We start from the raw sequence: 15,966 nt of genomic DNA, 5'->3' as shown, positions 1-15,966 counted from the left end.
AAGGGATAGCGTGGCCCCTATCCCACTTTGCATATTTGGCAGGGTGTCAGGAGAGGGTGTCCCCTGGGCCAAAATCGGCAGAGAAAAGGGAAACGGCTGCCCCCCACCCCATGTCATCTTCTGCTGGGCCCCTGGGGAATGGGGTCGACCCAGGGAGGTGAGGGCTATGTGCCACCCTCCCCCTTTTGAAAAGGGGCCAGGCCCCAAGAGATGTGGTCGCCGGGGCCAAAATCAGCCCAAGGAGTTGGGCTTTGTGCTCCCCTCCCCCTTAACAAAGTGGCCGGGCCCTGAGTTATGCGGTCCCAGGGCTAAAATTTAAATTGGTAGGGGGTTGCACATGCACCCACTCAATATATAAATATTTGTTTCTTCAGCACCTGATGCACCCGGGGGAGGGCTTTAAAAATACAAGCATGAGAGACTACGCTTGTTTTTTTTTTTTTAAATTGCAGCAAATTTGCGGATCAACAGTGAATTTGCAGCAAAGTTTAAAAAAAACTTTTGGTCCCAGTCAGGGTCCCTCCAGGACCCCAACTACCAGGCCTAGGGGGTGAGGGTATTCCTACCCTGCCCTCTACCTCTTTGTTTACATTTTTTTTAGTATTGAGTCCTAAGATGATAAGATGACTGCCATCACTTCCTGAGTCAAGTGGTGGCAGTAAATCAGTTCTCAGTTTGAGATCTGTTGGCATCCGCAGAGCCTCTGTGCCCTTATCTATACAAAGATTTTTTTTACTATTCACTCAAAAATATTTATTCACAAAATACTAAACGTATTTACACCAAATCACAAAAAACACTCTTTCTGGACCTATGTCTAGCTTTCTGCCAATTTTGGTGTAAAACCGTTCAGTGTCTAAAGTTCCTATAGGAAAATTAATGTGAAAAACACATTTTGGAACCCCTCTTTTTTTCGGCCTCCAGTTGTCGAGTCACCCGAAGGTTTCCAGGTGCATAATAGACAAAAAAGAAAAAAAAATTGGAAAGGTTTGTGGCCATTTGTCAAACGGTGCCAAAGTTACTGGTAACACAAATAATTAATTTCCAATGGAAACAGGATCCTAACTAGAACTACCAAGTGGTGACCGCCACCATATACATTCTTTTCATTTAAAAAAACCAAAGGTTAAAAGGACGTTATAGCCAGGGAGTAGCAAAAAATTAAAATACTCCCTACTTGAACCAAAGCTGTTATGGCACCAAGCAAGTGAAGCACGTCATTGAGACCTTCCCTAGAAGAGCTTGCTTGTCTCTTCCGTCCATTCATCTTTACACCCTTCCATCCTCCCCCTGATATCCACCATTTCACCTTTACATTCTGTCGTCCATGCAGTCGTTCATCGAACATTCAGTCTGTCACCATTCCGTCCACCAATCCGTATCCAAACCTATCCATCTGTCTTCAAAAGAATTCATCACAAACATCCATTCCTTCTCTCAATCATCCATCCATTCATTTATCCATCCCCCTTTCATCCGTTCATCCATCCATCAATCCTTTAAGTCATCCACCCATCCATCCTTTTTCTGCTCCATCCACCCTTTCACTCATCTTTCCTTTCACTCATACATCCATCTTCCCTTTCACTCATTCATCCATCCACCCTTTCAGACATCCATCCTTTCACTCATACATTCATCCACTAAGCCATCCATTCGTTTAACCTTTCATTCATCTATCCATCCCTTCACTCATTCATCTATCTGCCCTTTCATCCAGCCATCCATCTACCATCCCTTCACTCATCCATCGATCCATATATCCGGCAGTACATTTATCCTTTCACATACAATCCATCCTTTCACTCACTCATCCATCCATTAATCCTTCCACTCATCCATCCCCTCTTTCATCCAGCCATCCATCTATCCTCCCTTTCACTCATTCAGCTATTCTTTAACTCATCTGTCTTCACATCCATCCATCCATCCATCCACCATTTCAACCCATTAATCCATCTGCTCATCCACCATCCAGTTATCCTTTCACTCATCCATCCTTTCATTCAGTCAACCATCCTTTCATCATCAGTTCAACCACCATTTTACACATCCATCCATCTATCCATCTATCCATTCATCCATCTTTCCTCTCTTTTACTCATCCATCCTTTCACTCATTCATTCATGCATATATCGATCCACCCATTCACCCACCCACCCATTCCCCATGCTATTCGTCTGTCCATCCATCCATCCTACCTCCCTTTCACTCCTCCATCCATCCACACATCCAGCTATCTGTCTTTTCACTCACTCACCTACTACTTTTTAGCATTAATTATGAGAGATTTTGTGCTGAGTTGAAGACAGAAGAGGCCCATCAAAACCACCATCCCCGCTGTAGCTGCTTAAGCAGGGGGTTGACGACACCCCTGCATTATAGTTAGGTTCACAATTTAAAAACACAAACCACAGAACTTCAGCAGTTATAGTTACAGTTCTTGTCTCCGCATCCCTGAGACCTGTCTGCTTAATACTTGTGTGGTGCATGTGCCCCCCCTCCCTTGGCCTGTTTTGGCCCCTGGAACCCCATCTCCTGGGGCCGGTCCACATGATGAATGAAGAGGGGGCAGGCAGCCCCCCCCCCGGGCTGTTTTTTGCCCAAGGAACCCAATCCCTGGGTCCAGCCAGTAACTTGAGGGTGCCCTGGAGCCCACCCAGGACACACATTTTATATGCTGTTGAAAGCCACGAGGGAGCCGCAATGTCCCTGTGGGCCTAGCCAGCCCCCCTCCTCCAGCAGGTGCCAGCATTGGTCCTGCCCACAGGGAGCAGCTAAAAATGCTGCTCCCTGCAGTCTGGTGAAAGTTTTTCATCTGTTTCTCGCCCACACACAGCAGGCAAGGAAACAGATAAAAGTCTGCTCCTAGCAGATGGAAGCATTTTTAATGCTTCTGCCCACTGGGAGAGGACTTACTGTTTGCTCTCACTTGGCAGGAGCTTCAAATTGCTTCTGACAAGTGAAAGCAAACAGAGGTTTCCATGCCTGCACTGGTGCAGGCAGGGAAACCGCTATGTCCTGGGGGTAGGCACTCTGGGACATAGGTGGATCCTGTCCATAGGGGGTGGGTTCCCTCGGGCCATTAATGGCTTTGGGCAGGGGGCCAACTGGCCACTCGCCCTTTTCAAGTGCATGGCCGGGCCCCAGTGGTTGGGCTCAAATATGGCCGTGGGTGTGGGCCTGCATGGCACCTCTTCCCATACTCTTATTTGGCCAGGCCCTGGGGGATGGGGTCCCTGCAGTCGAAATTGTCCCGGTAGTGGGGGCCACTTGTTTTTACTTTTGACTGGGTTGCGGGAATTGTGGTCCCCTGGGTCATAATAGGCCTGTGGAGGGGTGGGCCACATGTGCTCCCCTCCCCTTTAATATAAAAAACACCCCCCCCCCCTCCACCAACCCCCTCCCCCACCCCGGGACATGCCCTACCTCGGGGGAGAAATGAATTCAATAGCAGGTAGCCATGATTGCTTTTCTTGTAAAAAAATTCCAGTGGATTTGTGGATCCTCTGCAAATTCACAGGAACCCGCCACAAGGCCTAGGTGTCAGGGAATTTCCACCCTGCCCCCCTATGATTTTTTGGGTACTTTTTTCTTGGTTGAATCCGAGTCCCAACATGGCTGCCAACACTACCTAGTTGAAGTGTTGGCAGCCTTTCAGATCTCACCTTGAGATCTGTGGGATCTGCGGACTCTCTGTGTCCCTAAATATTTATAAGTCTTATTTCTTTAATAACTCCAAAGCCACTGAAACGGATTTACACAAAATCACAAAAATCATTTTTTAATGTACTAAGATCTAGCTTTTTGACAAATTTGGTATAATTTCATTTAGCGGTTCAAGCTGAAGTCGTGTCTAAAACCCCTATTGGAAATTGCATGGGGTAGATGTGTTTTGGGACAACCCCCTTTTTTTCTCGGCCCCCACTTGACGAATCACCGTGAAACTTTCAAGACAGCCTGTGGAGTGGAAAACTAGTTTTGAAAGTTTCATGAAGATTCATCAAACAGTGACAAAGTTATTTGCAAAACACAAAAAACGCTATGTCTATGGAAACTAACTATAATTCCCATTAGGTAAATATATACGCGTGCACACACACACACACATTGAGGCAGATTTACTATAGTAGCTCAAATTACTATGCTAACACCAGGCCCCAAAACAATGTGGAAGAATAGTTTGTTTTGAGAGGGGGTTAGAATTAAGCTTTAATAGCCAAACTGTGAATATTTTATTTTATTAAATAAATATGTATTAAGTACATATGAAATGATCATATCAATAAGCATATTTTTGTAAAATAATATATACTATCTTTTTGTGCAAATTTAAATGTTCTATCAAATTATTAAATGTAATTATAGCATAAAACAGTGTGTGATTAAAGATGTTAAAATATTAAACTTAAATAAAACAAAAATCAATCATAATAAGTAAAAGGGAATGAAAACATAATATAACTTTGAATAATTAAATTATATGTTCCTTAAAATTTGAATATTAAGCAGTGCACCTCAATGTTTTCTTAAAACTAAAAAAAAGATTCAGTTTTAAACATTAAACTACAAAATCCAACATCACTACACCCCCTAGATCAATCATAAAGTGATTTCACTTATAAAAATAAAATAGGCGACCAAAACATCATATAAATAAGAATTCCCTTTTTTGATTATTCTTATTGGTTTAAGCTTTCTAAATAATAAATAAAATATTAACTATTTTACTTAGTAATGTATATTTTTAAAACTTTAAATTAACATATATTTAAAATGCAGTTCTACCTACTGTATACCTGAATAAACCCCCAAAATGAATATCAAAAATACTATTAAACAAAAAATATTCTTTTAGGAAAACGTATACATTGCTCAACAAGGGCCAGATGTATCAAGAATCCATTTTGCGATTCTCTAATAGCGATTTTTAAGAAATCGCTATTTCAGAGTCGCAAAATGGTATGTATCATATTTGCGATTGGGTAATAGTGATTTCTAAAAAATCGCAAATGCTATTGCCGAATCGCAAATAGTGATTCTGACCCCATTCGCACCTATGGGCCTGTATGCCCATATTTGCAAATTTTTTGCATTTCCCAAATTGCAAATTCCTAACTGGAATTTGCAGTTTGGGAAATGCAAATCCCAGGGTGCTGGGGGCCTAAGGCCCCCTCTGCTGCACCCCCCAAAATTATTTTAGGACATGTAAGGCGCACACATGACAAAGGGGGATGTGTGTGTTACATGTCAATTTTAAAAATGCATTTTTAATGCATTTTTAGGGTCGAGTCTGCTTTGCATGCGCTCGTGCATGCGTATAGCAGGGAGACTCTTTTGTAGTTAGAAAAGGGCTCCGAGCCCTGTCAACTTCAAGTCAGTGCTTTTTATTGGTTCGTGGGCTTCCCTAATTAAATCGGCTTTCTTTCATTAGTCAAAGGCACGCATACGTCATGCCTTTTCCGGTGGCTAGCCCTCCTCGAGCGCAGCGACCAAGTACATAAAACATGAGAGGCTCGCTGTTTTCCATCGGGCTCGTGGACTTTTTTTAAACTAATTTACAAGCCCGATCTCGCTTGGCAGAAGTCGAGCGCTTTACCTACTTGATTTCACTTTTTTGGGTTACGTGCATAAATGCACTTTTGCCCGATAGGTGAAAAGTCGGGTTAGGAGTTTACAACACGGTCGGCTCTAACACGAGCAAACGCGAGACCCGATGCATTGTAAATGCTTGTTTAAATTTGCACATGTTTACCACCAAATTGTATTTGGTGGTAATTGAGATTCCTTAATGCCCAATTCGCATTAAGGAAAAGCTTGATACATGTGCTTAAGAAATCGAAAATGAGGATTCCTTATTTGCGATTTTCTTATTTAGAGAATCGCAATTTGCGATTCTCTAAACAGGGTCGCAATTTTAAGGAATCGCTATTTTAGCGATTCCTTAAAATTGCATAGTGAATGCCTTTCATACATACTGAAAGGCATTTTTGCATTCACAAACGGCCATTCGCACCGTTTGCGAATGCAAAAACGCTTGATACATCTGGTCCCAAATTCCCCAATAAACTTCACTACCTGAAAAAATAAATAAATAAATTTAAAATTAAATAACTATAATATAACAAATAAATAGCATTTAATATAAACAAATAATACATAAGAAGCATTAGCAGATTTCACAGAAATAAAAAGAATAAAAAAACACATGATGCAGCCTAAACGTGTGTGCTATATGCTGATAAAAAAAAATAATGTAAAAAATGAAAATTGCATATAATTTTAGCAGCACATGTGATTTCTTACCAAACAGGCACACTTAAAGCAGATAGAGAAAAACTTTTAATTTTTAACAGGATAATCCCTATCAGTACAAAGAAAAGGTGCTATTGGCTTTTAACTACTGTAATCTTAATACAGTGGTTCCCAAACTTTTTTGATCCGCGGGTCCATTGACCTATTGCCCATGGGCTGCGGCTCCCTGCTATGTTACTTTTTTTTGGTAGGTGGAAGACGTAAACCTGGCTTCCGTGGTACTTCCATTTTTCTCCCTGAAAATAATTGAGATGAAGCCAATAAAAGTATTATAATCATAGATGTAATCATATCCTATCCACTGCGGAACCCCAGGCAGTGTCAATGACTGATTGAAGGGACACGTGGTTCTCTGAGCTCGTTCTTGAGCAGGGTTTGTGAGTCCCTAATAGATACAGAAATTTAGTTTCAGATCTGCTGTGCATTGATAAAGGTCTGCGACTGCCATCTAGTATTTTCCTTTTTGCACATTATTGCCTCCATTCTGATGGTATCAAGCTGCCCTTGATTCCTTGGCAGTGTGGTCCTTGAGACTGAGATTGGTGTCCAGGGTGAATCCAAGTAACAAGAGCAGTGACCTCTCCTTCCAGTGTAGCCCATAGTACCCCAAGAGTGTTAGCTTCATCAAGTAGCTTGTCTTTCATATAGGATTCAGGGGTGTGAGCTTTCTACCACCAGTGCCCTCTCAGTACTGTCACCATAGCACTCGGGGCCCCCTACCCTCCCTCCAGTGCTGTTGGACTCCAGCAGCCTTATCTTTATTCCTTTATTGACCTGAAGGGGTTGTAGGAAACCAGCTTTCGCACAACTAGAGATGGGAAAGCCAAACCAGACTGGTGCTGGCTCCATTGAATATCTACCCTGCCATGATTATCCCATGGAACTAGAGACCCTAAATGGAGTTGGACCCAGCACCCCAGACTGCCTCTATTCCTCTCTAATGTAGTTCTTAAAAGACAAAAACTATCGAATGCAGGACAGCTGAGTGCAAAATGGAGTTTGAATTAGGAACGTGCATTGACCACTCAGTTTGTCCAGTTGAAGAGCTGTAATCTGAGCACGGCCTCTCTGAGATCTCCTGCACCCGCTTTTAACAGGACAGATACATATCAGGCAAATCACTTCACAGTATCATTTTCCTTGGCCAACGAATTTGAAGGCGCCATGGAGTAAGTTTGTTCAGAGTGCATGCTATACAAAAATCAAACTCTTATTTTTGTTTACAGTTTTTTTTTAAATTTGGTTTAATGGAAAGAGGCTTCACTTACATTAGTAGGGCTGGCCATATATACAATGATCATGACAAATTGACATTTGATGCCCACTAATGGCAACATCATCAGGGTATAGGGGTGACTTAATTCTGTTAATTGTTTTGAGGTCTCTTGAATGAGATGTTAGTTTACTACAAACACTTAGCCGCTTGAACCCTGGTTTTGTTTAGATAACTTTTAATCAAACAAATATACTTGACACATGTCATAGTATAAACCATGTATGCAGATGCACAGAGAATAATATACTGCTATGATTGTGTGGACGAGGAGGCTTCACCTCTCATGAATCATGTCCTCACCTCACACTCATCGATGGTATTAAAGAGCATACTCAATTCAGTGCGTCTGGAAATATACTACGCTCACAAGTACACATATACTTCTTTATCTTTGAATTACCAATGCTTTTTGTAATGCTATCATTTCAGCCAGCAACAAGTTCCATTTGGTGTACAAATCACTTGCCCCCAAAAAATTGCTTTGAAAATTAGCTTTCAGATCACATAACTCCTTTCTAGCCAACATCTATAAAATTGAAATATCTGGCTCCGACACCTAACATTCAAGAGAAGCTTTACATTTATCATTGTGGACTTGTCTCTCGGTTGTGAGACCTGAAGGAACACACTGTATTTTCAGTTAATGCAAGATGTCCGAATATAGCACCTCAAATGCAGTTTCCCTTTTAGATAGGCAACACTGGTTGATCTGTCACTTCTGTTTCTATAAAAAGAAGAACCTGGCCAGGAGTTCTCTCAAATCTATTCTCCCTTAACAGGACTGCAATTTTTGCAGAGGTTCTTTGCACACTCCTAAGTGGTGTGTTTCTTTGAGAAAGGCTGAGTGACTGAACAGCGGGTGAAATGGTCAGATTTAAAATAGGATACAAAATGAAAATGGTTTAAAAGGAAAAGAAAGGGAAATGGCATGAAAAGAAAAGGATATAGTTTAAACTCAGTTGGTTTTTAACACATGGCTACGAGTTCATGCATCTACTTCAGCCCTTTTGTGGGAAGCAAATTACTTTGTGTATATAGCTATGCATCCACTGAGCTAAATTCCAAAGCTGCACAATAGAAAGTAGCAAATCCGAGTCTGATAATGAAGCCAACATAAAAAAAACTTTTAAACAATGAATCGCATTTTCAGCCGCAGCTGGCTGAGTTTTACTTGCTGCTGTTGCAAGAACCGGTTCTTGGTTTGGCAGCACAGTCAGCAAGATGCTAGCAAACAGGTTGACCTCTGACTTACCAATCTTTCTCTCGGAGGAGAGCGCAGGGACTCCCTTCACACAGACCTACAGAAAAGCATGCGCCGGGTTAATTTGCCAGGTTACAGATAAACATAATTAATAAAAAATTCCTATTCTGTTTATTTAAAGGTAACTCTCAAACTGTGAAAGGTAACAAATGAAAAATAATGACAAACGCTGTTCTCAGTGGCCCTGGCTATTTTTGATAGGGCACCAGGTGCCGCGGCGCACAGTTGGGGCACCTCTGCCTTAATATATTGTTTTAGCACACCATGATGAATAAAAAATAAAGTATTAAGAATTTTAAGAAGAAAGTAATTGCAAAGTAGAAGTGCATTTATTTTTAGGTAGATGTGCACATGTGATCAGTCAAATGCTGTCATTCATAGTGCAAGAATTTCAATGGCAGAAGTAGGTTACCCATTGCCCCACTCTGTAAGCTATGATAGATGGAAGCTGAATGTAAATGTTCTCGACCGTACCAATGGATGAAAATAGCTGATCTAAAGACCATCTTCGTATGTATAGAGGTATGGATACTTCTTATTACAAGAGGTGGCAAGACAGCAAAATCTTTCTCTAAGCCAGAGTATTAAACAGTTTTAAATACTACAATATTTTAAATTACAATATTTAAACATTACTATTCTTAACAAAGTTTAAAAAAACAACATACGTCCCCATTATATTTATTCTTCCCTACAATGTTTTGACACGTGCGATATTTTGGTGATGGCATCATACTCAAATGCTATTTTAGAATTGACATTCTAGCACCACATGAAACATACGTGATCGTGATTGCATAATGTACATGGAATGCCATAATGGTCCTTAATGTAAATCATGCCAGTTGCCATGAAGAACAAGGCAGTTAAAGTTGTGAAACATATGTTGTGATTGTTTTTTTTATGGGATTCGAACTTTTAAATTAGCAACAATTCTTTGCTACGGGATTTGACGAACTGAAGTTATCAGTACCAGCTTCATCCTTACATATACTTAAAACAGCTATTAATGTAAGGCGTCTCACCTAGTCGTTTCCATATGATGTATTCTATGATATTAATATATACATCTATACCACAACAATTGGAGAAAAAGGCCTGTGAAAAAGAACTTTGAAGGAGACCTAAGAAAGTTATCTCTCTATCCACAGTTCTTGTTTATATAGCTCTACGCCGAGGCCGATACTGGGCACCTCAGCACCAAACCACTTGGTCTTCACAGTTAGTATTTCATCTACTATTACCTCAAGAGCATTGTCAGAGGAACCGGATGTTTTACTGCTATGTATTTTGAGTTTCACTTGACCTAGCAGTGCTATGAGGCTCTTGGTAGTTCCCAGACCAACATAGTTTGTGGTGTCGAGGTGGAGAAACATTTGTATTTGTAGCACCAGGTATTTGCTGTTGCTTTTGATGTCCACCCTGCACATGGGGCAGTGTAATGCATGACCTGCTATGATAAGGAAGAAGCAAACTCTAAATTTGGAGGATGCACATTCACCATGTCAACCTTGTTGAAAGAGCTATGCTTGTAATGTACAGAAGTACACCAACACATTATAGACTAATCCTTGACAGCTATGTTGTGTCCATGGAGACCAACTGATGACTGCCTGACCACTTAATATGGCAAATGGGTATACCACCACACTGGCAATGCTTATCAACTGGCAAGGAAGCACCTCTGCAGCATGGACCTTGTGACCCCTGGCATTGTCTCCTCGACCCCTGGCTTCTAAGATTTCAAAATCAGTGCCAGGAATACAATGGCAGCTCCACCCCACACACACTTTGGCTTTAGACATTTTTGTGGTGGGAAAATGTGTAGGAGAATGGAGGGGGGTGATGAAATGGTGAAGTATAAACACTGAGGGCCTTATTACGAGGCTGAACTTAGTGCTGCCTGGCTGATTACAACCCCACTTTCCGCCAGCCTTTTCAAGGCAGGGGCCCACCATGAAAAGGCTGGTGGTGGCCACTGGGGGCCCCTGCTTTGCAGACAGTGTGCATTCTGAACGGGGCCTATTGGGCCACTCTGTGCTATAGTATAGGACTCGACTCCCTTAAGAGAGCCGAGTCCTAAACAGTAGCACTGTTTCCGCCGGTCATGCTTTATTACAATGTTCCCTCCGGTCCGCCCGGCTTGAACATTATCATAAGGCATGGGGGACACCACCGGTATATTGGTGACGTCCTCCCTACAGCCTCGCCTGGTCCAACCGCCAACCTTTTAATGAGGCCCTGAGTTCTTTCACTGTAAACACATAGGGTACCAGACTCTGCTCTGCAAGTGACCTTCTAACTTGAGCAAGCATCGGCAAAGCCAATATGTCTGGCTTTAAAGTGCTAATCATGCAAAGGCAAGCATGCACAAATGTGAATGGCCTATTTGTACCATGTCTCAAAACCTGCCTCATTCTGCACCTACTAGGTTTGTGTCTTGATTTTTATTCCCCAAGCTTGCTTGGCATGGCAGCAGCCCAACAAACCTAGGGAATATAAAACAACAGTTTTCAAGATTGGAAAAAGAAGATACAAACATAGGAGGTACAGGAAGGTATGTTTTAAATATTATCTGTGCACACTTTAGAATGCCGGAGTTTGCATGTGTTAGTACATAAATGCTAGGCCTCTTTGCTTTTCCATTGCTTGTGAAAGCTCAATTTGTTTTAAGCTTATTTTGGGGTGTGAGGGGAGTTGTCGTGTATGCGTTTATATAATTTTTGATTTATTTAGATTGAGCTTTATTGAAGCCTGAAAATGGAAACTCAGAACAGTTTACAAAGGGTAAAGGGGGTTATTGGTTTGTGGTTTAAAAACAGCATTACATTCCTCAAGGGTTGTTTAACTTACAGCATTGAGGAAAGTGTTCCAGAGATAGACACTTTAAAAGTTCAAAGCAAGATCGTGGGAAGTTACATATAGCTCTTCAGATAGACACACATTATAAGTACACAGCTATTACGCAGTGGCGGCCAGTAATTTTAGGAGGGAGGGGGCGGGTGGGAAGCACACTCACACTTACACGTATTCATTCACACATGCACACACATCCATTCACAACACTTATCAACATTCAAACATACACGCATGCACCAAACAATTAAAAAACACACACACACACTTACCTTCAGCCCAGAGGTCCAAGGAGGGTTGGGAATGCTGCCTTCCTTCTCTGGCTGACCTTAGTTCAGCCAATGAGGGAAGGCAACAGTCCCAACTTCGTCACAGAGTGGGATAGGGTGATGAGGTGTCACTCATTGACACTCGCCCTGGGCGCTTCAAGGCTTAAACCTGAAGCGCCCAGGAAGTCAATTGGTGACGCTTTCTCTCGTCACCGAGGGGAAGGGCCTTGAGGCACCTTTGCTGAGCTGAAGAGGTCACGCCCATAGAAGCTATGATCTCTTCAGCCCAGCAAAGTTCAGCTCAGGCAGCCAGGAGTTTGCGCAAATCGCGCATGTCTCGCTCCTGACTGCCGGATCTGAACATGAAGAATGTCTGTCAGGCTGACCTTTGCTCAGCCTGACAGACACTATTCATGAGGGGCAAAAGGTGGGGAGGCATGACCCCTCCGCCCTAAAGGACGGGCCGCGGCTGCTATTACAGTAAGTTGCAGAATAGATAAGTGCATGACAGAGGATACTAGAAACTGCAGCGTAGACAGAGAATGGAAATAAGAACAACCTCAAACACATGCAAGTGAAAAGCTTAATGAGGATGATACCTAAGTAAAGAGGATGAGAAAGGAAAAAAAGTGTAAGTCGGTTGGTGGTTCTCACTAAACATGCTTCCCCACTTCCAATGGTGATAATGGTTGCGGTCAGAAGGGCAATCTTCTTCTGTAGCCTATAAAGGTACTATATGATGCAATATTTTTATTCTCACAGACCGCCTCTGGCCAGATACTCTCTCTCCCAGGGCTCCTGACCCTTCTCTGTTATTTAGAGCTCATGATTAAAGCTTTGGTATCTCAGGTTTATTCCTCGACTTGTCTCCCACTATCTGTCTCGAAGTCTTTGTTGAAAGTGCTGTCAGCGTAAGGTAGAGATAGTAAAGCTTTGAATGGGGTCTTCTTATTAACACATTTCCCGCATACTTTTATATGCAGGCATGGGGCAGAAAATCTGTCCCTCTAATGTGCCTGTGGTGGTTGCAAATCCAGTTGACTTATCATTTGCACCACTCCCCAATTTTAGTTTATCTCACCACAGATTCGGTCCAGTTTGCATTGTAACCTACCATGAAATATATGTGTTTCCTTTGGCAAGCTGCAAAGTGGGCATCTGCCCATGGGGGCAGTCTCTAGCTTTACATTATCATGCTGCTTGTTTCAGGAACGGGTCAGGATCTCTTTTAGTTTTCTTACACTAGCTTTTTTACAGAGCATGGTAAATAAGTCAGAGATTCACCTTCAACTTCCCAACTGCGACTTCAAACGTTGAGGATAGATGTGCCTTCTGATATGTTAGGTATGCTGTGGGAGTGAAGACTGGTGTAAGACAGACCCAGAGCAAAAAAATAATTGTCTTGCACTGGGAGGGCTTGTCCCTTCTTGCCCAACTCTTTTTTTATGTTGATAAGGGCAGTGAGTTTTAATGTAGACATTTTGCTGGCCCTTAAGTATATGTCCTCAAATTCTGTTTGATGCATCTTCTACACCGGATGCTTTCTTTGAGCTTCTCTATAGGCCTAATTAGGGGTCCTACAGTGTTAGGTGTTAATTCTGTAACCATAGAGTTAACAATCCTAGGGGATCAGTTAACTTAAAGGGTGCAAAACTAGCGAGGATTGAGATTTGAATCTTAAGGATCTCCTGAAAGACGAAGAATTAACTATAGGAATTAAGGGCCTGATGTACTAAGAATGTATTTGGTAAAAGTCATCATAAACTGCACCCCAAATGTAACTGAATCCATTCCGTTTTTGCTAACTGAGCTTTGTACTAAAAGATTGGTTTGCAAAAACCTGATTTATAGTGAGTCGCAATTCAACCTACCTCATGAATGTTAACAAGGTAGGTGAGAAATGAATCGCAGCCATCACTGAAACGGTGGTCTGCTGAGGTCAGCAGACCACCTTGTCTGTGATTTCTTTTAAATAAAGAATTGTTTTCCATCTATTAAAATGGGATGTGTTAAAAAAATAAATAACATGTAACTAATATTTTTAATTGTAGGCAGTGGTTCCTTGGACCTCGGCCTTCTCTTGAAAAATATTTTTTCCACATTCACAAAGGGGAAGGTGTCCCTAGGTTACCTTTCAGTAGTCAGTAAAATAGTATATTCTGCTGCAATTCGCTTTTTTGTAGGAGCGCCCTAAGCATACCCTTTTCAAATACCGGATGGGTATGTAGGCCCAAGCACGAATTGTAGTTCAATAACGTGTTATGGATCGCAATTTGGATTTCTTTTATACGAAAATGCCTTTTTGTGTTACAGATTGCCCAATTCTGCGAATCAGACATTTTACAAATGCAAAAAGTCTAGGTTCATTAGCCCTAATAGCAAAATTCATCATTCTCGGCCACAGTTTCTCATAGAGATATGTGCTGTCTTCTGCAACAAAAATCTCCAGGGGAATAATAATGGTACAGTGGACATCATAATTCTTGGTATCGAGGATTACAGACCTTTCGTAATAAAGGGCCAAGAGGAGCGGCATCTTTCTTGTAGGAGACATGTTTGAATTGCCTTGTTTTGTCCGGCAGTGCATGACAGATTTCCCACTCTCTGTTTTTCAGCTCGGCGGCACTATTGGAGACATTGAAGGAATGGCATTTGTTGAAGCATTCAGGCAGTTCCAGTTCAGAGTTAAACGAGATAACTTCTGTAATATCCATGTCAGCCTGGTACCGCAGGTAAGATGTGGTGCGTTCGTGTATATGAAGTCAGAATGTGAAAAGGGATAGTTTCCTACACTTGTTTTTTCTGTCCCTACTCAGTATTCACGCCCTTCTTCTAGGGGCGTACATCCTTAGGGGCCAGAAGTGCAGACTATGGAACAAAGGAACTAAGGGGCATATTTATAAGCCGCTTGCGCCGCACTAGCGCCATTTTTTTTTTACGCTAATCAGGCCCAACGAGGCCAAAATCCTAGCGCCATATTTCCAAAATGGCACAATGCATGCATTGGGCCACTTTGTAACCCTTTGTGCTACATTATGCCTGCGCCAGGTATAATGTATGCAAAGGGGGCGTTCCCTCGTTATGGGGGGCAAAAAAATGGCGCAAAGAAATCTAAGAGATTTCCTTCCGTCATTTTGTATGGCACTTTAAACGCCTGCTCAGAGCAGATGTTAAAAGGGGGCTTCCAGTATTCATAAGGGGCCCCTAAGTACTCTGCAGGAGTAGCACCAGTATTTTGGTGCCACTCCTGCAGAGTACATCAGTAACGTCATGAAAAATGTCCTATTGGCCCCTACCCTGTGTCTTGGTTCGCCGTATTTAAAATACTGCGCACACATGGTGGCGGTAGGGGGCGCAGGGAAAGTGGTGCTGCGCCTCCTTCAGTGGCGGCTGGCAGCTTTATGAGGGAGGGGGCGGGCGGGGCACACATACACACACACACACTCATTCTTTCACACACAAACACGTACGCACATCCATTAACAACACTCATACCATTCAAACATGCACGCACGCACCAAACATTCATTTTAAAACATCACACACACTCATTCTTTCACACACACACGCACGCACATCCATTAGCAACATTCATACCATCCAAACATGCATGCACGCACCAAACATTCAATTTGAAACATCACACACATACACACACACACACCTTCGGTCTCCAGGTCCCAGGAGGGTTGGGACTGCTGCCTTCCCTCATTGGCTGACATTAGGTCAGCCAATGAGGGAAGGCAGCAGTCCCAGCCTCTTCACAGAGTGGGATGGGGTCAGTGAGACTGATTGACACTTGCCCTGGGCACTTCAGGGCTTAAACTGAAGTGCCCAGGGAGAGTGTCAGTTGGTGACTCTTTCCTTGTCACCCAGGGGAGGGCCTCGAGGCACCTTTGCTGGCCGAGGAGGGCACGCCCATAGGAGCTTTGATCTCCTCAGCCCAGCAAAGTTCAGCTCAAGCAGTCAGGAGTCTGCGCAAATCGCG

The 15,966-nt window shown here is 42.5% G+C and overlaps 1 protein-coding gene across 3 annotated transcripts in view; it reads left to right on the top strand.

Annotated features, from left to right (window-relative positions):
- The window catches only part of CTPS2 (CTP synthase 2), a 1,490,982-nt gene that overhangs the window by 433,439 nt on the left and 1,041,577 nt on the right, over window positions 1–15,966 (top strand). For all 3 annotated transcript variants that reach the window (XM_069205035.1, XM_069205036.1, XM_069205034.1), the window contains one exon: window positions 14,594–14,710. In XM_069205035.1, the coding sequence (XP_069061136.1) occupies window positions 14,594–14,710 (117 nt within the window). The remainder of the gene's footprint in view (window positions 1–14,593; window positions 14,711–15,966) is intronic.

Source organism: Pleurodeles waltl, chromosome 8, assembly GCF_031143425.1.
Source record: "Pleurodeles waltl isolate 20211129_DDA chromosome 8, aPleWal1.hap1.20221129, whole genome shotgun sequence".
NCBI classification, from domain to species: domain Eukaryota; kingdom Metazoa; phylum Chordata; class Amphibia; order Caudata; family Salamandridae; genus Pleurodeles; species Pleurodeles waltl.
The sequence above is the reverse complement of the archived record's forward strand: the minus strand, read 5'-3'. Positions and strand labels throughout refer to the sequence as shown.